The 25,258-nt window shown below is 36.2% G+C and overlaps 1 protein-coding gene across 1 annotated transcript; it reads left to right on the forward strand.

Annotated features, from left to right (window-relative positions):
- The first annotated feature begins 373 nt into the window (after window positions 1-373).
- LOC138422943 (small ribosomal subunit protein uS8-like) lies at window positions 374-822 on the forward strand. Its single transcript, XM_069558611.1, has one exon. The coding sequence runs from the start codon at window positions 387-389 to the stop codon at window positions 777-779; it is 393 nt and encodes a 130-aa protein (XP_069414712.1). The 5' UTR covers window positions 374-386; the 3' UTR covers window positions 780-822.
- The last annotated feature ends 24,436 nt before the right edge of the window (window positions 823-25,258 follow it).

A 25,258-nucleotide genomic window follows, 5' to 3' on the forward strand; every position in this document is an offset into this window, starting at 1 on the left:
TATGAATGTAGAAGAGTTGAAATAAATGCCTGAGTTTAGAAGGACAGGGAGGGTTGCAAGGATAGGATAACATACATTCTTTAGAAAACACATATTCTTGACCATTACTTTATATCTAACTCAAGAGTAGGTAACAACATCAAAATTTTTGACATTATTCACATCATTAAATCTCAAACATACATTAAACTCAAATTATCTCAGCTCCCACTGTAGATTCTGTAAAATCTAAAATTATATTACCACATTAAATTTATTTTGGAATTAAATGATTAGCCACAAAAATAGTAGAGACAATAGGGACATTTAAAATATCTAAACTTCAACCACTTTTCTCTATTTAGATATTCATGGCACTTTTTCCGCCATCTTTCCGTGCCGTCATAATGGTGCGCATGAATGTCCTGGCTGATGCGCTCAAGAGTATCAACAATGCCGAGAAGAGAGGCAAACGCCAGGTCCTTATTAGGCCATGCTCCAAAGTCATCGTCAGGTTTCTAACAGTGATGATGAAGCATGGTTACATTGGCAAATTTGAAATCATTGATGATCACAGGGCTGGGAAAATTGTTGTGAACCTCACAGGCAGGCTAAATAAGTGTGGAGTGATCAGCCCCAGATTTGATGTACAACTCAAAGATCTAGAAAAATGGCAGAATAACCTGCTCCCATCCCGTCAGTTTGGTTTCATTGTACTGACAACCTCAGCTGGCATCATGGACCATGAAGAAGCAAGACGAAAACATACAGGAAGGAAAATCCTTGGATTCTTTTTCTAGGGATGTAATACATACAAATAAAATGCCTCAGAGGACTCTGGTGCTTCCTTAAAAAAAAAAAAAAAAGATATTCATGGCACCAATAATTGTTTTAACAAGTCTAATTCTATTATAATAAATATAGATCAATATGTTGCAATATTGTACTTCTTACCCCATTTTTCAAAATGATGTTATAAAAGAATTACACCTTGGCAATCACTGTTGACTTTATAAAATTATAATAAACATAAAGACATTAACAGATTCAGAACAACAAATAAATTTTATATATTGTTTTTAATGAAGATTAAAAACAAAACTTATCCATGGACACAATGAAGGAAAAGATGTAAAATTTATAAATAAAAAATTAGGAAACCAGGTGGTCTTAGGAAAACAAAGAAAGAAGTAATCAGCAATCTCTGTTGTTCCCAGTGCCTACCTTGTTTGGGGCCAATCCTCCCAGAGAGTTCTAGTAATAAAAATGCTTCTTGTGAGTTAGGATAGAACTTTCTATAAGTATAAAATTTTAGCTACAAAAATATTTCCTCAGGACCAGGAACTATAGAATGTAATTATCTCCTGTGGCAAAAATCAGAGCTATATAAAAGTTGGGGGAAGTAAATTGAAAACCGTCCGTCCTCCAATACCACCTTTTCAATGAGTACTTGCTAACCCTGGGAAAATAGACACAGGAAATGCATGTATTTTAACAATGTGTGAATGTTGTTTGCTTCTGAGTATATCTGCAAACATGGAAATATTATGGCATGATGTTTGTTAGTACAATACTTAAAAAGTAGAGCAAGCTTTTGTGAAAGTAAGTCCTTGAGATACATAGAGAAGGCAATCGAGGTTTTTCCTGTCTTTACACTCAGCCTCTCTATTCCAGGTTCTGAACCTGTTGTTAAAACATGACTCTTCCTCTCACTTCAAACTCCCTGATGGAAAGGATAACCTTTTCTCCTTTCATTATCCCTATCACTTAGGCAGTATTTCACACGTAGAAAAAAAAATGCATGTTTGTCAAAACAGGGAGAAGTATAATATGTTTTAAGATACTAGGAATGAGTTTAGAACAAATAATAAGATTCAGGATGAGCACAATGTGAACTTAAACCTCTGAGTGTCAACTAAATACAGATTTCAAACATCCAAAATCTAAACAGAAAAGATGCTCACTTGTCATAAATGATGTGCTTTCAATAAAACCATATAGTAAAAAAAAATTTTGCATCTATCTGATCATAGTCTCCTAATTTATAAAAAGTAAATCCTACTGAGTATATATGGGTTTCCCAGGTGGCTAAGTGGTAAAGAATCTGCCCGACAATGCAGGAGACTGGTTCAATCCCTGTGTTGGGAAGATTCCCTGCAGGATGAAATGGCAATCAACTCCAGTATTCTTTCTTGAAAAATCACATGGGGAGTGGAGCCTCACAAGCTACAATCCACAGGGCTGCAAAGATTTGGAATCAACTGAGCCAGTGAGCACACACACACACACACACACACACATATTGGGTTTATATATGTGTAGCAAACCTCTCTTATACTCACAAGGAACTCCTCCTCCATCTACACACAAATCAGGAGAGCCTTTTAATCTTTCTATATAATACTTAATTATCTATTTCTTCATGTCACTATATAGAAAAGGAAAGGTATAAGCATCTGAATGCAGAGTTCCAAAGAATAGCAAGAAGAAATAAGAAAGACTCCCTCAGTGATCAATGCAAAGAAATAGAGGAAAACAACAGAATGACTAGACTAGAGATCTTTTCAAGACTAGAAAGACTAGAGATCTTTTCAAGAAAATTAGAGACACCAAGGGAACATTTCATGCAAAGATGGGCTCGATAAAGGACAGAAATCGTATGGACCTAACAAGCAGAAGATATTAAGAAGAGGTGGCAAGAATACACAGAACTATACAAAAAAGATCTTCATGACCAAGATAATCACGATGGTGTGATCACTAACCTAGACCCAGACATCCTGGAATGTGAAGTCGAGTGGGCCTTAGAAAGCATCACTACAAACAAACTAATGGAGGTGATGGAATTCCAGTTGAGCTGTTTCAAATCCTGAAAGATGATGCTGTCAAAGTGCTGCACTCAATATGCCAGCAAATTTGGAAAACTCAGCAGTGGCCACAGGACTGGAAAAGGTCAGTTTTCATTCCAATCCCAAAGAAAGGCAATGACAAAGAATGCTCACATTACTGCAAAATGGCACTCATCTCACACACTAGTAAAGTAATGCTCAAAATTCTCCAAGCCAGGCTTCAGCAATACGTGAACTGTGAACTTCCAGATGTTCAAGCTGGTTTTAGAAAAGGCAGAGGAACCAGAGATCAAATTGCCAACATTTGCTGGATCATGGAAAAAGCAAGAGAGTTCCAGAAAAACATCTTTCTGCTTTATTGACTATGCCAAAGCCTTTGACTGTGTGGATCACAAGAAACTGTGGAAAATTCTGAAAGAGATGGGAATACCAGACCACCTGACCTTCCTCTTGAGAAACCTATATGCAGGTCAGGAAGCAACAGTTAGAACTGGACATGGAACAACAGACTGGTTCCAAATAGGAAAAAGAGTGTGTCATGGCTGTATATTGTCACCCTGCTTATTTAACTTCTATGCAGAGTACATCATAAGAAACACTGGGCTAGAAGAAGCACAAGCTGGAATCAAGATTGCTGGGAGAAATATCAATCACCTCAGATATGCAGATGACACCACCCTTATGGCAGAAAGTGAAGAGGAACTAAAAAGCCTCTTGATGAAAGTGAAAGTGGAGAGTGAAAAAGTTGGCTTAAAGCTCAGCATTCAGAAAATGAAGATCATGGCATCCGGTCCCATCACTTCATGGGAAATAGATGGAGAAACAGTGGAAACAATGTCAGACTTTATTTTGGGGGCTCCAAAATCACTGCAGATGGTGACTGCAGCCATGAAATCAAAAGACGCTTACTCCTTGGAAGAAAAGTTATGACCAATCTAGATAGCATATTGAAAAGCAAAGACATTACTCTTTGCCAACCAAGGTCCATCTAGTCAAGGTTATGGTTTTTCCTGTGGTCATATATGGATGTGAGAGTTGGACAGTGAAGAAGGCTGAGCACCAAACAATTGATGCTTTTGAAATGTGGTGTTGGAGAAGACTCTTGAGAGTCCCTTGGACTGCAAGGAGATCCAACTAGTCCATTCTGAAGGAGATCAGCCCTGGGATTTCTTTGGAGAGAATGATGCTGAAGCTCAAACTCCAGTAATTTGGCCACCTCAGGCAAAGAGTTGAATCATTGGAAAATTCTTTAATGCTGGGAGGGATTGGGGGCAGGAGGTGAAGGGGACGACAGAGGATGAGATGGCTGGATAGCATCACGGACTCGATGGACATGAGTCTGAGTGAACTCCGGCAGTTGGTGATGGACAGGGAGGCCTGGTGTGCTGCAATTCATGGGATCACAAAGAGTAGGACACGACTGAACAACTGAACTGAACTGAGTGTGTACCCACTAACATAACCCTGCTAAAGAAGATAGTAAGTCTTGGATAAATTGTATTTTAGAATGCCATTTTAATTTGTTTCATTCAGGAAATTTATTATTCATGGAACACGACTTGGAGCTTCTGTGGTTTTTATAAAGCAGCTGTCATATACTTGAAGTAAGTTGCCAAGCTTTTAGTCTAATTCTGACAAGCAAGGCTTGTAGAAATTAAGACCCATATATATATATTTTTCCTCACATCAGTTTGCTAATTGAAGATTAATTTATGCTAAGAAAGACATTTTAAAACAACTAAATGAAATTGGAAGGGATACTATCAATTATTCAAATGGTAATGTGAATGCATCTAATTAAAAATTTTAAAATGCTTATCTGCTAGCAGCAAAAGTTCTACCCAGTGTGGTCTGTTAATCATTAAGAGGTAGAATAATCCCCAGAAATATTCCCTTTACCATTTTTATTAAACAATTTCCAATCAACAGAGACTTTCTCCAAGTTTGCTTCTACACTCATATTATTAAGGACACTATAAATTGGCACTAAGCCTCCATTTCAAATTTGGGATACTGAGCATTTCTTTATTGCAGACACGGTATTTGTAGGTTCTGGATACAAATTGGGTTTTGCCAATTAGATGCATTTGCTAAAGATTTGGAAAGTGGAAGTGAGACAGAGTTATTCTCCTTTGATTTTGCTTGTTTCCTACTGGCAAGGAAGGTTCTGGAGTGACTGGGGTTTTCTGCAGCAGTTTTTGGTGTCCAATTATTATTAGTTTTATGACCACTGAGAGGAGTTCGGGAGACAGCAGCCTCCAGATCTTTGGATCACATCTACTGGACTGTGCATCTTAAGGCTGCAGTGCCAGGAGTCACTCTTGACTCCCACCTTCTATATTAGGCCAGCTCCTACCAAAGGCCAGATTTGTAGTGCTATCATGTGAGCAGTTGTTGAGACCTGCCAAGAACCATTCCCCATCCCTTCCAATGATTTTCTATAAACCTAAATTCATTTGTGTTTCAAATAGCTGGAGTAGTTTTCAGTTTCCTGAAAATAAATCCTGACGGTTCCAACACAGGTTTTAAGTAATAAAAGCTAGATGATAAGTAGATATGACAAGCAACAAGTGCAGTGAATGCCTCTCCCAGACTCTCATCAAAGATCTTTTTGTGCCTCCTCTATTCCATCTACTTCTATCCAGTCCTGCCCTGCATTGTCATGGCTTCAACATTATCCTAGTCTATATTTAAATGGTCTCAGATGTGTATTATAATTTTCTCTGTAAAATGTATTTTTCACAATTTTGGAGGCTGAAAGTCTGAAATGAGGTTGTCAGCACCATCAGGTTCCGGTGACAAACCTCTTCCGTGTTACAGATGGCTTACTACTCCTTGTATCCTCAAGTGGTAGACAGTTGAAATAGGAAACAGCTCTATCTCAGTTCTTATAAGGATACTAACACCATATATACGATGACTTCAATTTCATGACCTCAGTTCAGTTCAGTCTCTCAGTCATGTCCAACTCTTTGTGACCCCATGAATTGCAGCAAGCCAGGCCTCCCTGTCCATGACCAACTCCCGGAGTTCACTCAAACTCATGATCTCATTTAACCTTAATTACCTACCAAACACTTCATCTAATACCATTATATTGAGTAGAGTTTAAACATGGGAATTTAGGAGGGGACAGAAAGATTCAGTCCATAACAAAATGTGAACCACCTCAGGGAAATTTATTTTTCTCCTCTTGTTCACTTTTTTATACTTAAAACCCAGATGAGAATGCAGCAGGAAATAGTACTCAAATCTTAGCTGAATGAAAAATGCCAATTTGATGACATTTTCTTACGACATTGTTATTCTCTTAAACAATTTCTAAGGATATTGCCAGTCTAGGATAAATAAAGCAGTCATTGCTAAACAAGCATAGAATATTCTCAGTAGTGCCTGAAACCTGATGAAATCAGAATATTTAGACTTGGGTCTCAGAAAATTATATTTATTAAAAATGATAGAGTCTGAATATTTATCATTGGAGTGAAACTTACACATACTGGGTCTTTCATCACCACTGTTATCTTCATTTCTAAATAGAATTCCCCAAATCCATTTTCTAGTCCTCCCAGTGATTTTGCGAAAAACCTGAATTCATTAGTGCTTCCAAAGCTAGAGGGAGGGAGGTGACATTCCTATCTCTCCATTCAAACCCCCTTCAGGCTTGTCTTTAGCTCTTTCCTTCCATGAAACTTGACTTTCAAGCCATTAATGGACACATTTCTTACCTTACCAGGCTTATGCCTGCACATTCTTGTTATTTTTGACCTGTGGTTTCCACCTCTGTGTTTTAAAATGACATGTTCCACCTAGTCTTGGATTACAATCTTCATAAAAGAAGGGGACAACAGATGATGAGATGGTCGGATGGCATCACCAACTCAATGGACATGAGTTTGAGTAAACTCTGGGATTTGGTGATGGACAGGGAGGCCTGGTGTGCTGCAGTCCATGGGGTTACAAAGAGTTGGACACAAATGAGTAACTGAACTGAACCGAACTGAAATATATTTTTACTACCAACAAGGTAAGTACAAACTTCAAATCCACAGTATTTTAAGTTTCGTATATCTGCTAAAAGACTGGCTTTTAAAATTTAGGAATACATAGTCTGGCATAAAGGTAAAACCCTATTTAGTACAGATGTCTATTTCCAGAAAGATCCAGTTACTCTGTTTATGGTACCTAGTCAAGTCCTATTCTTGAGAGAAATATTCTTGATATTCAGCTTTTCTCCTTTAGGAAAGGATGCAAATTAAACATTATAAAGAAAAAGTGGCACAAAAGATAAACCCTCTTGTTCTGTTTTCTAGAAAAGACAATTCACCAGAAAGACAATAGTTATTCTTTCTATAGTTTTTCATTTTGTTTTACAGTTTCTTGTTTCGCTTGGAGATTGTGTTTATTATGCTCAATTTATTTCCTTTATTATTTCTTTTAATGAAAATCTACTGACCATGAGTCTTCTTTTTTGGTTATCCAAATTTTCTTTATTTTGCTTTCAGTTTGTAGATACATTTTTCCTGAGTATAAACTTCTTTTAAAACTTTAAAAACATCAGCCCATAGACATCTGGCTTTTATGTTTTTATGAAAACCAGCTGTTAAGTCTTATTGTTGTTGCTGTTTTTTAAAGGCAATGTGCAATTTTTCCCCCTTTGGATATTTTTTTAATATTCTCTTTGGTTTTGATCAGTTTCACTATAATATGACTAGGTGTGGTTTTATAGAGTTTGCTTAGCATTCTGAATATGTGGTGTGACATGCATCAGGTTTAGAAAATTCTTGATCACTATTTTGTTGAATATTGCTTCTTTCTAATTATCTTTTCTTCTATAATTCCACTAATATGAGAACAAGTGAGCATGAGCATGCCCCACACCTCTTTCTCTTTTTCCTCATTTATTTCTCTCTGTACTTTTATTTTCTGATTTCTTATGTTCATGTTTCTTGATTTTATGTTCTATTCCCAATATTTTATTAACCGTATCCATTTAGTTCTTAAAAATCAATATATTTTAAATGCCTTTTAACATATCCAAATTCTTTTGTGAAACTCCAAATAGCATCATTTAATACTAAGAGTTATACAAATTCTGTGTCCATTACTTGGTTCTCATGGCCTTCTGGATCATTCGTAAGACTGTTTATGTTTTGTTTTGTTTTTCTGCTAGCTATAAGACATATTTTTTGCTTATTTGAATGTCTCAGTGTGTTAGTCACTAAGTTGTGTCTGATTCTTTGTGACTCCATGGACTGTAGCCCACCAGGCTCCTCTGCCCATGGGATTTCCAAGGCAAGAATATTCGGTTGGGTTGCTGTTCACTTTTCCAGGGGTCTTCCCAACCCAGGGATCAAATTCAGGTCTCCTGCAATAAAGGCAGATTCCTTACCATCTGCGCCACCAGTGAAACCCATATTTGAATGTCTAATATTTTTAAAATTTCTTTAATTGAAAATTGTGTATATAACAATAATAGAAGCTACAGACTATTGTCTCTTTTCCCATAAAGGGCTATTTACTTTAATTCTATTGAGAATTGAGCTAGACTATGTTACGATTTGCCTGACATTTTAGTAGAATCAGGTTATCTCCGCTGTGTTTCTTATTCTCCAGGAAGTTCTGAAACAATGGGTAACATCCAGTTTTGCTCTAAAAACATTCTGCCCAATTCTGTCACCTTCTACGAAATTCAAGTTAAAATTTTTGCAAGTACCTTAAGAGGATGTCCAGCAGTTTGCTGAAAGCAGATTCACACCCTAACAGTTACTGTTTCTTAAAAACATTAGGAGTCAGAAGATTTTTTCCCTTTAGAAGATTTTGACCTAGCTCCCTATCATCCTCAGAAACAATAGACTTTGGAACCCTGAGTTCTGAAGCCTACCTTGATATTGAAATAAAGTCTGGCAAACATTGCCAAGATTACTTTCAATAAATATGACACATTTTCATATTATTCAGAATATATGCAGAATACTTATATTCATGACTGTCAAAAATGAAATACATTATCAATTTTGGCTTGTTTATGTACATCAATATATATTTGGAAGGTCAGTTTAAATTTGCATATTCTATATAATTTTCCTTATTTTCCCTGCTACTTAGGAAATGAGAAAATGGCATTTTTTGTTGTCTTTTTTTAGATACTGTTAGATATAAAACATATTTGTCATGTAGACAATAAGAATCTTTACTTTTGTGTGTGCATCATTAGCCATGCTTTGTCCTCTGCTTCTACTTTACTTTTTGCATACATTTTCAGCAGTATATTGCTCAGGATATAGATTAGTTCTTGAAGAAGCATTCTGTGAAAACTGGTATTCTAGAAAAAAATAATTGAGAATATATGTTTATGAACTTCACCAACATTCATCATGGAAATATAAAATTAAATAAAAATATCTTTATGTGAAAATACTTTATGTTGAGAAGCTGCATGTTTCTCCCTTAGCCCAAAGTCAAATACTCTTGCCTAAAGTGAACATATTCTACATATTGTATTGCAAATTTGTGCTTATATATAAGGCTATCAGTTCAGTTCAGTTCATTTCAGTGGCTCAGTCGTGTCTGACTCTTTGCGACCCCATGAATTGCAGCACGCCAGGCCTCCCTGTCCATCGCCAACTCCCGGACTTCACTCAGACTCACGTCCATCAAGTCAGTAATGCTATCCAGCCATCTCATCCTCTGTCGTCCCCTTCTACATACCTTCAAATTTTATAGCTATTTCAATAACATTTATTTCAACGTATTTTTAAAAATAATTGTTATTTTTAAAAGTTAACATTATTAATTGTCTCTTTGCACTAGTTCAAATTTAATAATTTGATTTTACAGTGTAATTCATGATCACAAAACTACACATAACAGATATAGTTAGTTTATATAGCAAACTCAATGGTGAATGGCTAGTTTGTATAATAAACTCAGTGGATTCGGTATTTGAATTTTGTATTTGGAATCACTGTGATAGGCTATTTTTGTTTAAAAGTCTACTGTCTTTTCACTTTTTCTTTCTTTACTCTCTCCATAGAACACAATATTGTGTCACTATGTCATAGTCTTTCTTTAGTCATAATAAAGGAAATGTGAAGATGTAAAAAATCTGACTTTGATTTATCATTAATTCATCAATTCCACCTCATTCTACATATTTTAAAAGTAAATAAATAACTACTTATTAAAAAGAAGTAGTTAAGCTTTAAACTTTTACCTCCATAGTTATCAGTAAAGATTTCATATATATATTGCAAGTATTATTTTTAATACAAATTTTCTAATACTTAAGTACCCTTAGTAGATTTCTGGCTATTGAGTAAATAAAATTAACTTTTTCTAGACTGTAAAAGAAAGACAATAACTGAGTTTAATAGATTAACCAAACTATTATATATATAATTTTATTTACAGTAAACAATCAATAGAATCTTTAATAATGGTAAGGAAGTAAGATCTGATTAAGTGATCAGCTGGTAGAGAAATAATAAACTCCTGTATGTAACATGTTCATAAAGACCAAATCATAAGTGAATTGTTCAATTTTAGAGCTAAACCTATCAATATACTTATATAGGAATTATACTGTTTTGTTCATTCCTTAATATACAGAATATGACAGTGCACATTATTATTTTAAATGTTTGACCATACTAGCAACTCATGAACATATATTCAGTAAAAATCATTCAAAATCTCACTCAAAATGGACTACTAACATCCCAGTCTTCTTTTCAAAGGTCAATGAATTTATCAATAATCTGCCTATATTTATAAAAATACACAAAGTTATATGAACCTGAAGAAAAAATATTTAACATAAATTGTAACATAATGTACTGATAATTTTATAAGACATTTTCTCCACTAATTGGTATCTTAGTGATCTACTAATTTATCTACCTAGCTTATTCTTTTATTATTCACTACTCTATAGTGTGTTGGAGAAGGAAATGGCAACCCACTCCAGTATTATGGCCTGGAGAATTCTGTGGACAGAGGAACCTGGAGGGCTGCTGTCCATAGGGTTGCACAGAGTCGGACATGACTGAAGCGACTTAGCATGCATGCCTGCATTGGAGAAGGAAATGGCAACCCACTCCAGTATTCTTGCCTGGAGAATCCCAGGGACAGAGGAGCCTGGTGGGCTGGCATCTATGGGGTCGCACAGAGTTGGACATGATTGAAGCAACTTAGCATCAGCAGCAGCAGCATAGAGTGTTAGTCATGCCCAACTCTTTGTGACCCCATATACAGGTACGGGCTTCCCTGGTGGCTCAGATGGTAAAGAATCTGTGTGCAGTGTAGGAGACCTGGATTTGATCCCTGGATTAAGATCCCCTGGAGAAGGTAATGGCTACCCACTCCAGTATTCTTGCCTGGAGAACCCCAGGGACAGAGGACCTAGTGGGCTACAGTTCATGGAACTGGAAAGAGTCGGAGATGACTGAGTGACTAACACTTTCATTTTCAACCACAATTTGCAATGTTCATTTTCAGTCTTTAGACATTTATAGTAGTTCCATCTTTTTGATAGTGTGAATGGAATTAAGTGAACATCAGTGTACACACTTCTATGTTTATATAAGTGTACCTACCCAGAGTACATTCCAAATGACAGAATTTGTATATTTACTTTAATTTGTATTAACAAGTTGCTCTCTAAAATAGATATTTTAATATGAAACATTTACTCAGAGGCAAAATCATACGTTAAGAGTATTTTATTAAATTAATATACTAATGTTTACATAAGCTAATGAATCAAAGGGGGTAAGAAATAGGTAGTAATAATAGTAATAGCCTAAGAAAGTAAAAGTCACTCAGTCATATCCAACTCTTTGTGACCCCATGGACTATGCAGTCCATGGAATTCTCCAGGCCTGAGAGGTTATTTTTATTTTATTTTTAAAATATAAATTTATTTATTTTAATTGGAGGTTAATTTACAATATTGTATTGGTTTTGCCATACATCAACATGAATCCGCCAAAGGTATACACGTGTTCCCCATCCTGAACCCCCGCCCTCCTCCCTCCCCGTACCATCCCTCTGGGTCGTCCCAGTGCACCAACCACGATGCATGATACTGAGAGGTTATTTTTAAAAATTTGTTCTTAAAACAGTAATTTTGGTAGACATTTAAACTAGTTTAGAAAAGCACAATATTTTTATTGTCCTTTATTTTTTAGTTTTAATATTGTATTTTGTGTTCTATATTGTATTTTGTGTTTTGTCCTGTGTATTTTTCACAACTGCGATGACTTTTTCATAACTATCCATATGGACAGTTAATTTTGTTTTAAAATACCCATGGACTTATAATGAGATATTAAACAAGAGAATAACATTTCCATGTCTTAAAATTATTATAAAGGCATTATTATAAATAAATAAAGCTTTTCTGCTTTATTATTTATGTCTTGAAGGATAACACAGTGGCTTGGAGAACCTAAAAAATTCTTGAAACTTCTACTGCTTTAAAATAAGGCCCTGAACAGAATTCATCAGCTTTTCTTAGGTGGTGTGATTTGTTGCTTTCTATGGTTTTTCCAGTAGTCATGTATGGATGTGAGAGTTGGACTGTGAAGAAAGCTGAGTGCCAAAGAATTGATGTTTTTGAACTGTCATGTTGGAGAACACTCTTGAGAGTCCCTTGGACTGCAAGGAGATCCAACCAGTCCATTCTGAAGGAGGTCAGCCCTGGGTGTTCTTTGGAAGGAATGATGCTTAAGCTGAAACTCCAGTACTTTGGCTACCTCATGTGAAGAGTTGACTCATTGGAAAAGACTCTGATGCTGGGAGGGATTGGGGGCAGGAGGTGAAGGGGACGACAGAGGATGAGATGGCTGGATGGCATCACCAACTCGATGGACATGAGTTTGAGTGAACTCCGGGAGTTGGTGATGGACAGGGAGGCCTGGCGTGCTGCAATTCACGGGGTCGCAAATAGTTGGACACCACTGAGCGACTGAACTGTACTGAAAGCAACAAAGAATGTTGTTCACTACTTCTTGTTCAGAAAACTGTCACGACTTAGCTTTCAGTTACCACTTTCTCTTGGCTATCACTGGCCACTCCGTATATCTTATGGCCTGGTGCTTCTTCATTCCCCTAGTTTCCTAATATTGCCAGTTCCTAACAGTTCAGTATATGGAATTCTTCTTTTCTTTTTATTCACTCTTGGTAGGTGATCAAATTGAAATCTATGGCTTCAAATATCAACTGTTTGTTGACCACTCCAAAATATTTATCTCTGCTAAGCTTTTCCATGAAATACACCTGTGCATGTGTTATATCCATCGATTATTTAACAGGTGTCTCACACTTAGTATGGGCTTCCCTGGTGGCTCAGAGGCTAAAGCGTCTGCCTGAAACGCGGGAGACCTGGGATCGATCCCTGCATCAAGAAGATCCCCTGGAGAAGGAAATGGCAACCCACTCTAGTACTCTTGCCTGGAGAATCCCATGGAGAGAGGAGGCTGGTAGGCTACAGTCCATGGGGTTGCAAAGAGTCAGATAGGACTGACCAACTTCACTTTCACTTTCACTTTTCACACTTAGTATATGCCAAACTGGACTCCTTGTGCCCTATAACTCACATCTTCTTCTGGACCCTTCACCACTTCAACTCATACAACCCTGTAAGTCAGCTGAAAAAAAACATGGACCTAGTCTTGACTTTTTTTTTTTTTTAATATAGCCAGACCCTATCCATGTTCTTGTCACATTACAATCACTACTATGTCTGATTTCAACTGGCAAACTTTCTTGACAAGTTTGTTGAATATCTCTTTACTTAGTCATCCTGCCTCAAATTTCAAACCTGTATCATCTACTATCATATTAATAACTAGAGTAATTTTGTTAAAATACAAGTAGTATCATGTCATGTCTATGTTCAATATTATTCATTAATTTCTTACTTCAATTAGAGTAAAATCCAAGCCTTTAAAGGATTAATGGATTGCTATTTGTTATGCTATTTGTTATCCCTTTCATGTCGTCTACTACTTTTATCACTCTCCCCTCTGCCAAATCACACTGGCCTCTGAGTTTCCTAGAACGTACACGGCAGCACCTTCTTACCCCCAGAACCACTGTTGTGGTTGTTTCTCCTTCTGACAGGTCACCTCCTTCAGACAGCCATATAGCTCACACTCCCTTCTTCTTAGAATGCATTTTTTTCCAAAGCACCATCAGTTACCTAAGATTTCCTTTGGCATTCCTTACCTCTATTCCTTACACACTCTTCACTTACTTATGTTGTAAACTTATTACCAATCTCCTCCAACTGGAATGAAATGATAGTAGCACATGAACTTTTGTCTGTTTTGCTTTCTGTTAGATACCCTGGCCTAGTATGTATTATCTGATAAAAGAATAGATGATCATTTAGTCAAAATGTTTCTCTTATGTTTGCTAATGAACTGCTGTATGATTTACTTTGAATAAAGGTACTCAATTCTTTTAGTCTTTGGATCACTTTGAACTCTTAAAACATATATACCAATAAGCTATTTATTATGTATTACATATGTTTCAATGTTCAGTAGCATGTAATACCAATGACACTACTCGAAACTATGAAAGTGAAAGTCTTAGTCATTCAGTCATGTCCAACTCTATGTGACCCCATGGTTCCTCTGTCCATGGGATTCTCCAGGCAAGAATACCAGAATGGGTTGCCATTCCCTTCAACAGGGGATGGATATTCCCAACCCAGAGACTGAACCCAGGTCTCTTGCATTACAGGCAGATTCTTTACCTTCTTAGCTACAAGGGAAGTCCATTAGTTCATAACTTATTTTAAAAATGTACAAAGTAAACATTGAAACAACTGCTATAGAATTTTATAAAACATACTATGGTGCTTTCCAGTGGTTAAATTTCACTTGCTGATTGGCTTTATGTAAATGTGTGGCTCTGATTTTCAAGAAAAGTAAAGTGAATGCAAGAGTCAAGATCAATATAATGGGAAATTTAAGTATGTTTCTCTTTTAAAGGTAAGCTTGTCACATTTTTAAAAGACTTTAAAATATGTATAATTCTAGTCTTTAATTTCTAAAATATCAATAAAATTCACTTCAAAAATTCAACAGAAAACTGAAATACTGTGCATTTTTTTTTCTGAGTATGTGAGTTGATAGAATAGGTAAAAATATAAAGTCAGTCCTCTAACAGATTTGAACAAAAGTTATAGAAACATATAATCTAAAGATTTGCCATCTGAAACATTTCAAATTAAACAACCTTTAAAAAAATGCTTTACTATCCTGAGCAATGAAATTAAAATCCTCTCAGATAACATTAGACCTTTAATTTGGTTATAAGTCAAAACAAATTGTGTCCTGAGTGGCAGAGAAAGCAAGCACATGTCACAGCAACCACAGCTGCCAAATTCCTCTAGTTTAACAAGTTTTCCACTCCTTTTTCTTACATCCCTTATTATTGTATCATTATGGGTTTTATCAATGTGGTGGATTATTCGTCCTTCTGCTGATGATACTGCATGACTAATAGCGTGAATGTACCTTTACTTGAGAAGGTAAGATGACTATATCTGTAATTTTTTGTGTAACAGCTTGTATAAGTTATTAGGTTAAAATAGTCAAGAAAATCTGTCAATTTTTGCAAAGATGGAAAATAACCCATATAATTATATTCAAAATGATGACACATTCACAGAGACTGAATGAAATATGATCAGAGTGCAAGGGAATGTAATGTACTTACTTAACGCCATGTGCATATTCTTAACATTTTCAAGTTATTTTTAAGTCAGTTCTCATAGTTCTATGTTTTATACTCTTAAATACTAAAATTATGTTAATTATTTTCCTTTACTTTTTTTTTATTTTTATTTTTTTATTTTTTTTATTTTTTTATTTTTATTTATTTTTATTTTTTAAATTTTAAAATCTTTAATTCTTACATGCATTCCCAAACATGAACCCCCCTCCCACCTCCCTCCCCAGAACATCTTTCTGGGTCATCCCCATGCACCAGCCCCAAGCATGCTGCATCCTGCGTCAGACATAGACTGGCGATTCAATTCACATGATAGTATACATGTTAGAATGTCATTCTCCCAAATCATCCCACCCTCTCCCTCTCCCTCTGAGTCCAAAAGTCCGTTATACACATCTGTGTCTCTTTCCCTGTCTTGCATACAGGGTCGTCATTGCCATCTTCCTAAATTCCATATATATGTGTTAGTATACTGTATTGGTGTTTTTCTTTCTGGCTTACTTCACTCTGTATAATCGGCTCCAGTTTCATCCATCTCATCAGAACTGATTCAAATGAATTCTTTTTAACAGCTGAGTAATACTCCATTGTGTATATGTACCACAGCTTTCTTATCCATTCATCTGCTGATGGACATCTAGGTTGTTTCCATGTCCTGGCTATTATAAACAGTGCTGCGATGAACATTGGGGTACATGTGTCTCTTTCAATTCTGGTTTCCTCGGTGTGTATGCCCAGAAGTGGGATTGCTGGGTCATAAGGTAGTTCTATTTGCAATTTTTTAAGGAATCTCCACACTGTTCTCCATAGTGGCTGTACTAGTTTGCATTCCCACCAACAGTGTAGGAGGGTTCCCTTTTCTCCACACCCTCTCCAGCATTTATTGCTTGCAGATTTTTGGATCGCAGCCATTCTGACTGGTGTGAAGTGGTACCTCATTGTGGTTTTGATTTGCATTTCTCTAATAATGAGTGATGTTGAGCATCTTTTCATGTGTTTGCTAGCCATTCGTATGTCTTCTTTGGAGAAATGTCTATTTAGTTCTTTGGCCCATTTTTTGATTGGGTCGTTTATTTTTCTGGAGTTGAGCTGCATAAGTTGCTTGTATATTTTTGAGATTAGTTGTTTGTCAGTTGCTTCATTTGCTATTATTTTCTCCCATTCAGAAGGCTGTCTTTTCACCTTGCTTATATTTTCCTTTGTTGTGCAGAAGCTTTTAATTTTAATTAGATCCCATTTGTTTATTTTTGCTTTTATTTCCAGCATTCTGGGAGGTGGATCATAGAGGTATTTTCCTTTACTTTTGAAAGTGACAGTTCACAGGTGTTTTCTCTTATACTTTGGCTTTCCAAGTTGGAAATACTCTGAAGAAAACAGAATGACTTGGTGTAAAGCAATGGAAGCTAGCAATAAGGAATCACCAGAGAACCTACTACCTGAAGCCAGAGACATTGTAATAATCTTCCCTTGCTTTAGTGATGGGCGATAAAGTTTACTCTAGAGCCAAATGAAAATATTTTTACTGCTTTCTTTGAAATGTATGGCAGGGTTCTTTCAATGAATTTTTCTTTAAAGTTGTGAGAACAGCTGGCCGCAGCAGTGCAATCCTGACTAGAGCAGCATGAATCCTGGCAGCATTTACCCAGGCATATATGAATTCATATGAGTGGTCATTATATCCAAATTTAATTCAATATAATAAGAAACCTGATAGAGTCAAATTTTTAATATTCAAATGAAAACATATCCAGTTAAACTCAAGTATGTATTGTGCCTTTTAAATGTTGTTGGAGGCAAGAATATACAATGGAGTAAAGACAATCTCTTTAACAAGTGGTGCTGGGAAAACTGGTCAACCACTTGTAAAAGAATGAAACTAGATCACTTTCTAACACTGCACACGAAAATAAACTCAAAATGGATTAAAGATCTAAATGTAAGATCAGAAACTATAAAACTCCTAGAGGAGAACATAGGCAAAACACTCTCCGACATAAATCACAGCAGGATCCTCTATGATCCACCTCCCAGAATTCTGGAAATAAAAGCAAAAATAAACAAATGGGATCTAATTAAAATTAAAAGCTTCTGCACAACAAAGGAAAATATAAGCAAGGTGAAAAGACAGCCTTCTGAATGGGAGAAAATAATAGCAAATGAAACAACTGACAAACAACTAATCTCAAAAATATACAAGCAACTTATGCAGCTCAATTCCAGAAAAATAAACGACCCAATCAAAAAATGGGCCAAAGAACTAAATAGACATTTCTCCAAAGAAGACATACGAATGGCTAGCAAACACATGAAAAGATGCTCAACATCACTCATTATTAGAGAAATGCAAATCAAAACCACAATGAGGTACCACTTCACACCAGTCAGAATGGCTGCGATCCAAAAATCTGCAAGCAATAAATGCTGGAGAGGGTGTGGAGAAAAGGGAACCCTCCTACACTGTTGGTGGGAATGCAAACTAGTACAGCCACTATGGAGAACAGTGTGGAGATTCCTAAAAAAATTGCAAATAGAACTGCCATATGACCCAGCAATCCCACTGCTGGGCATACACACCGAGGAAACCAGAATTGAAAGAGACACATGTACCCCAATGTTCATCGCAGCACTGTTTATAATAGCCAGGACATGGAAGCAACCTAGATGTCCATCAACAGATGAATGGATAAGAAAGCAGTGGTACATATACACAATGGAGTATTACTCAGCCATTGAAAAGAATTCATTTGAATCAGTTCTGATGAGATGGATGAAACTGGAGCCGATTATACAGAGTGAAGTAAGCCAGAAAGAAAAACACCAATACAGTATACTAACACATATATATGGAATTTAGAAAGATGGCAATGACGACCCTGTATGCAAGACAGGAAAAAAGACACAGCTGTGTATAACGGACTTTTGGACTCAGAGGGAGAGGGAGAGGGTGGGATGATTTGGGAGAATGGCATTCTAACATGTATACTATCATGTAAGAATTGAATCGCCAGTCTATGTCTGATGCAGGATACAGCATGCTTGGGGCTGGTGCATGGGGATGACCCAGAGAGATGTTATGGGGAGGGAGGTGGGAGGGGGGTTCACGTTTGGGAACGCATGTAAGAATTAAAGATTTTAAAATTTAAAAAATAAAAAACTAAAAATTTAAAAAAAAAAAAAATTAAAAAAAAAAAAAAATTAAAAAAAAAAAAAAATAGTGTACCTCCTAAATGTGGTTAACTTATAACTGGCAACTGACTGTTCACATCCTGATTTCAAATATATGCATGCTCAACTTACAACAATTTCTGTCAAAATTTAAAATTAGAAGTAGTAAATAACACATCATGAATTTATAAAAGGGTAGCATGGTTGGAAGGCTAAATTGTTACCATTTAAAAGATGGAAAATGGCTTATATTTATTGCAAACACGTTCACATTTTTTAATTGGGAAAGATGTCACTTTTAAGTTAATGCTGTAAAGGACTCTATGTCAAGGACACTGATTTTGCACATTTATAGAAATGACAGAATACATTGATTGCTTCTCTATTTCTCTCCCTCTCTCTTTCCATCCCTCTCTTTCTATTTCTCTACCTCTTTTTTTATCTCTATTTTAGAAACTATACAAGATAAATAGAATATAAAATTAAAATGTTATCTTTGAATTATTTTTTTTAATTGGTAATCAAATTTCTTAGAAAAGTTGTAACTGAACTGAACTAAGTACAAACACATAGTCATTGGAGATGGAAATTATTCAGTTTGATCTTTGAATAACAGAAAACTCTTGAATAAAATTTCAGAAAATAACCATTCTTCTTGTCAATGGACAAGTTGTACCAGAAATATTAAAGTGGTAAGGAAGATTTTATTCAAAATAAAAAAAGGCTAGAACTCAGGATCAACCCTGCTGAAACAACAGCTGGTAAGAATTGCTGTATCATCTGGTACCTCTAATTGAAAAATTTTGAGGATCATTCTATAGTGAGGCTGGAGTGAGAGGAAAAATCATAGGCTATTGATATTTTCTAATTGGCTTTACACAATAGAAAACAACGTTCTCTATCTTTGTGATAGGCGGTATTTTTATGACTTGAAGTAAGGTATGTTGCTAATGTTAGGTCTCTAGCCTTCTACGGAGAGTAGGAATTTGGGGCAATTTACAATTTGTGTTAATTGTCTAAGAAAAGGGCTATCAGAGACTTAGAGTAAGGAAGAAGCTTAACTAAGATGTAGACAAGCTCAGGGTAACGTTAAGGTCTTCTTGGTCATTTCAAACTCTTTTAAACAAATTTTTTCAACAAACATCTTTTCATTTAATTAAAATTAGTTAAGTATATTTTTTATAAAGACAGCTATTAACAAAATTTTTTACATATACATATATATGTGTATATATATACATGTATATTGATCTGTGAAAAAATAATATGGGCATTTCAGCATCTAGTTTACAATCTATAGATGTAAACTTTCATGTTTAACTTTTTGTGAGATGCCTATAAGCCCTGAACCAATTAAAAGGCACTTGAAATGAAAGTGAAGTTGCTCAATCATGTCTGACTCTTTGGGACATGTGGGCTGTAGACTGCCAGGCTTCTCCATCCATGGGATTTTCCAGGCAAGAATACTGGAGTGGTTTGCCATTTCCTTCTTCAGGGGATATTCCCAACCCAAGAATCGAACTCAGATCTCCCACACTGCAGGCAGACTCTGTACCATCTGAGCTACCAGGGAAACTAGTGAGAATCCTATAAGCCCTGAACCAATAAAAGGGCACTTAGTCTAACTTACTATTCCACCAAATAAATAAAAATAAAACAAAAAAATAAGTTTAAACACTTTTCAAACCCAAATTCACTTATGCATTATTGACTTTTTTTTAATACCATGTTCCAGCTACACTGACTTTCAGTTCAGATCAGTCACTCAGTTGTGTCTGGCTCTTTGCCAACCTCATGGACTGCAGCACACCAGGCCTCAATGTCCATCACCAACTCCCGGAGTTTACTCAAACTCATGTTCATTGAGTCAGTGATGCCATCCCACTGTTTCATCCTCTGTCTGTCCTCCTCTTCTCTTTCTGCCTTCAATCTTTCCCATGATCAGGGTGTTTTCCAATGACTCAGTTCTTCACATGAGGTGGCCAAAGTATTGGAGTTTCAGCTTCAACATCAGTCCTTCCAATAAATATTCAAGACGAATTTCTTTTAGGATGGACTGCTTGAATTTCCTTGCTGTCCAAGGGACTCTCAAGAGTCTTCTTCAGCACCACAGTTCAAAAGGATCAATTCTTCAGCACTCAGCTTTCTATATAGTCCAACTTTCCCATCCATACATGACTACTGGAAAAGCCATAGCTCTGACTAGACAGACCTTTGTTGGTAAAGTAATGTCTCTGCTTTTTAATAAGCTGTCTAAGTTTGCCATAGCTTTTCTTCCAAGGAGCGAGAGTCTTTTAATTTCACTGCTGCAGTCACCATCTGCAGTGACTTTGGAGCCCAAAAAGATAAAGTCTCTCACTGTTTCCACTGTTTCTCCATCTATTTGCCATGAAGTGATGGGACCAGATGTCATGATCTTAGTTTATTGAATGATAAGTTTTAAGCCAACTTTTTCACTCTCCTCTTTCACTTTCATTAAGAGGTTCTTTAGTTCTTCTTCACTTTCTGCCATAAGGGTGGTGTCATCTGCATATCTGAGGTTATTGATATTTCTCCCGGCAATCTTGATTCCAGTTTGTGCTTCATTCAGTCCAGCATTTCACATGATGTACTCTGCATATAAGTTAAATAAGCAGGATGACAATATACCTTGACATACTCCTTTCCTGATTTGGAACCAGTCTGTTGTTCCATGTCCAGTTCTAACTGTTGTTTTTTTACCTGCATACAGATTTCTCAGAAGGCAGGTGGTCTGGTATTACCATCACTTTCAGAATTTTCTAAGTTTGTTATGATCCACACAGTCAAAGACTTTGGGGGCGTCAATAAAGCAAAATTAGATTTTTTTCTGTAGATTAGATTTTTTTTTTTTTTTTTGCTTTTTTGATGATCCAGCAGATGTTGGCAGTTTGATCCCTGGTTCCTCTGCTTTTTCAAAATCCAGCTTGAATATCTGGAAGTTCATGGTTCATGTACTGTTGAAGCCTGGCTTGGAGAATTTTGAGCATTACTTTGCCAGCATTTTAAATGAGTGGAGCTGTATGCTAGTTTGAACTTTCTTTGGCATTTCCTTTCTTTGGGCTTGTGATGAAAATTGCCTTTTCCAGTCCTGTGTTCACTGCTGAGTTTTCCAAATTTTCAGGCATATTGAGAGTTGCACTTTCACAGCATCATCTGTTAGGATTTGAAAGAGCTCAACTGGAATTCCATCACCTCCACTAGCTTTGTTTGTAGTGATGCTTCCTAAGGCCCACTTGACTTCATATATCAGGATGTCTGGCTCTAGGTGAGTGATCACACCATACTGATTACCTGGGTCGTGAAGATCTTTTCTGTATAGCTCTTCTGTGTATTTTTGCCACCTCTTCTGAATATCTTCTTCTTCCATTAGGTCCATGCCATGTCTGTCCTTTATTGTGCCCATCTTTGCATAAATGTTCCCTTGGTATCTCTAATGTTCTTGAAGAGATCTCTAGTTTTTCCCATTCTACTGTTTCCCTGTATTTCTTTGCATTGATCAATGAGGATGGCTTCCTTGTCTCTCCTTGCCATTCATTGGAACTCTGCATTCAAATGGGTATATCTTTTGTTTCTTCCCTTTGCCTTTTCCTTCTCTTTTTTTCATAGCTGTTTGTAAGGCCTCCTCAAACAACAATCTTGCCTTTTTGCAAGCTCCTCCAGTACACTAAACTACCTCCTGCCTCCAGACCACCACACAGGTCTATCCCTAGAATTTTCTCAGACCAATAAAATATTTTTTATTGGACCCTTTGCTAGAGTCAGTTCCTAGGCATGTTAATAAGAAATCTGGGTCCCCATGGAGAAGAAATGGGTCTGAGGCTCTCAAGGAGGAGGTAGGGGTCTGGACTTTTCAAGGAGGAGAAAAAGACAAATGCCTTCCCCGCCCCCTCTACATTCCTTAGTCTTGGTCTCATAATTTTTTTTTTCTTTAAATCAGGAACAATGATTAGACAGCAAACAACTCAGATTAAACTCTGTACTAGGGATTTTATAACAACAATGTATCCTGCTTGAGAACAGTTTCTCCCTCCTGAAAACCTTCTGACTAGTCTTGATATCTTAGTATGTATATTATGGGAATGGGTCTGGTAAAATCTTTCTATTGTTAAATTCTAATCCTGTTATCTTAAAATGTAAATTGTGGGAGTGGGTCTGGTAAAAATTTTACAACCTTGAGACACTCTTTTGATTTATCATAATAACTAATTTAAAAAGTATATAATTCCCTTTCTTTTACTAGCAAGGGGGCACTCTCTCTCCCCCTTCTGATGTTTGTGTTAGAAGCTTTCTCTGTCCCTTTTTAAAACTCTGCTACACAATAGCCCTTGAGTGATCAAGTCTGGTCCCTGGTCCTGAAGCTAAATCTTCTTCTTCGGAGATCATGAATCCTACACCATTCACCATAAGTTATCACCTTTCCCATGTAAGGACTTCTCTGTTGGCTCAGATGGTAAAAAAAAAAAAAAAAATCCGCTTGAAATGCAGGAGAGTAAAGTGAAAGCATTAGTTGCTCAGTGGTGTCTGACTCTTTGTGACCCTATAGACTGTAGTCCGACAGGCTCCTCTGTTCATCAAATTCTCCAGATAGAGCTGAGCAACTAACACTTTCACTTTAATTTTCACTTCATGAATGGTCTTAAGTTTTATCCATCTCTATGTTGAAAAATTCTACATACTTCTCTTATGAGCCTCTGTCCTATCTATATTATTTCATGTTGGATTGATCTTAATGTGTAGAATTTGTTTATTCATTTAGCCCAAACTTTAAAACTTTAGCCCAAACTTTATTCATTTAACTTCAAACTTCTAGCTATTTACTAATTCTTACACTATTTTTTTACTTTCTAAAGCAATATGTAGGGAACAAAAATGTATAATTATTGTTATCACAGCCATTGTAGCTAGTATTAGTATAAAACTTGTTCACTGTATTACACATTTTACTTGTATTATTTCTCATATTTATAGCAATTAGGGTGAATATAATAATTGTCATTTTGAATCTGAGGATACTGAAGGTAACAAATTATGCTACTACTTGCCAAAGGTAACATACTTTGGAAGTACAGAGCCAAGTTTCTACCACAAGCTGTTTACTACAGAGCTTGCATATTTATACTATCTTAGTTCATCAGATTTTTTTTTTTCCTTTTGAGATCTTAAAATGGAAGCACTAAGAAATTTTCAGAGGTTACTTTATTCAATACATATTTGTTTCATGCATATGGAGTAGCAGGCTCAATACAACAACAAACAAAACCATGTACTCAGTAGTTAGGAAATTCATTCTAGCAGGAAAGATAACGCAGAAATAGATCTTTATGAAACACTACAAAAACAAAGAGGGAAATATCACAGAATGGTTTGGAAGTGTAAACTGAAGCTATCCAATCTAATCAGAACGGAAGGTAACACATAAGCTCTGTCTGGAAAGATGAGCAAGTTTTAGGCTTGTGAAGGAATGGGCAAAGAATATGCCAAGTAAAATACACAAAGGCAAGATAAAAATGCCTATAAAGTAAAAAAGAAATTGAAATACTGATATGCAAATATGATTACCTTTCAATATTCTTATTCTAGGAACGATTTACCATCATGTCATGAAATATATAATTAATAGATGAGATGGATGTAATTTGAACTTTTAAGATAAATTTACTTAGGTTGAGGAGCATTACAAAGGGGTGAGTATGTATAAAGCATGTACACAATAGTATTGACTAGTTTGAAACATAGATTTATTTAATTGACAGAATGATTTAAAGAAAGAGATGCTTTAGAAATATTATTTATACATACATTGTACTAAAAACTTTGGGTTAAGGAAATTGATTAATATTACCACAAAATTACTAATTTATTGGTCCTGAAAACTGATGTAAACTTGGAACAAGCAAATGGAATTAAGCAAAGATTTATTAATCCACATATTAATAGATACTGAAAATTCCAACATGTGGACTTAGAAATTTAAATAGAGTGTGTGCATACTAAGTCGCTTCAGTTTGGTCTGACTCTGTGACCCTGTGGACTATAGCCCAGCAGGGTCCACTGTCCATGGGATTCTCCAGGAAAGAATACTGAAGTGGGCCGCTGCTGTTGTGCCCTCCTTCAGGAAATCTTCTGAACCCAGGGATCGAACCCCAGTCTCTTATGTCTTCTGCATTGGCAGGCAGGTTCTTTACCACTACCTGGGAAGTGAACTGAAATCCTAAGTTAATCAATATATAATAGAAATATGGAAATAAACTTTTTCCTAATAAATTAAGGTTATAATGTCTTTTCATATAATTGCTGACAATTCCTGAAGAAACAAATTATCAGTTCACTTCAGTCACTCAGTCGTGTCTGACTGTTTGCGAACCCCATGAATCGCAGCACGCCAGGCCTCCCTGTCCATCACCAACTCCTGGACTTCACTCAGATTCACGACCATCGAGTCAGTGTTGAGATCCAGCCATCTCATCCGCTGTCGTCCCCTTCTCCTCCTGCCC

This window comes from Ovis canadensis, chromosome 17, assembly GCF_042477335.2.
Source record: "Ovis canadensis isolate MfBH-ARS-UI-01 breed Bighorn chromosome 17, ARS-UI_OviCan_v2, whole genome shotgun sequence".
NCBI classification, from domain to species: domain Eukaryota; kingdom Metazoa; phylum Chordata; class Mammalia; order Artiodactyla; family Bovidae; genus Ovis; species Ovis canadensis.

Excerpts from the sequence above, each read along its gene's own strand:
- LOC138422943 (XM_069558611.1), top strand. The coding sequence starts at position 387 with ATGGTGCGCATGAATGTCCTGGCTGATGCGCTCAAGAGTATCAACAAT.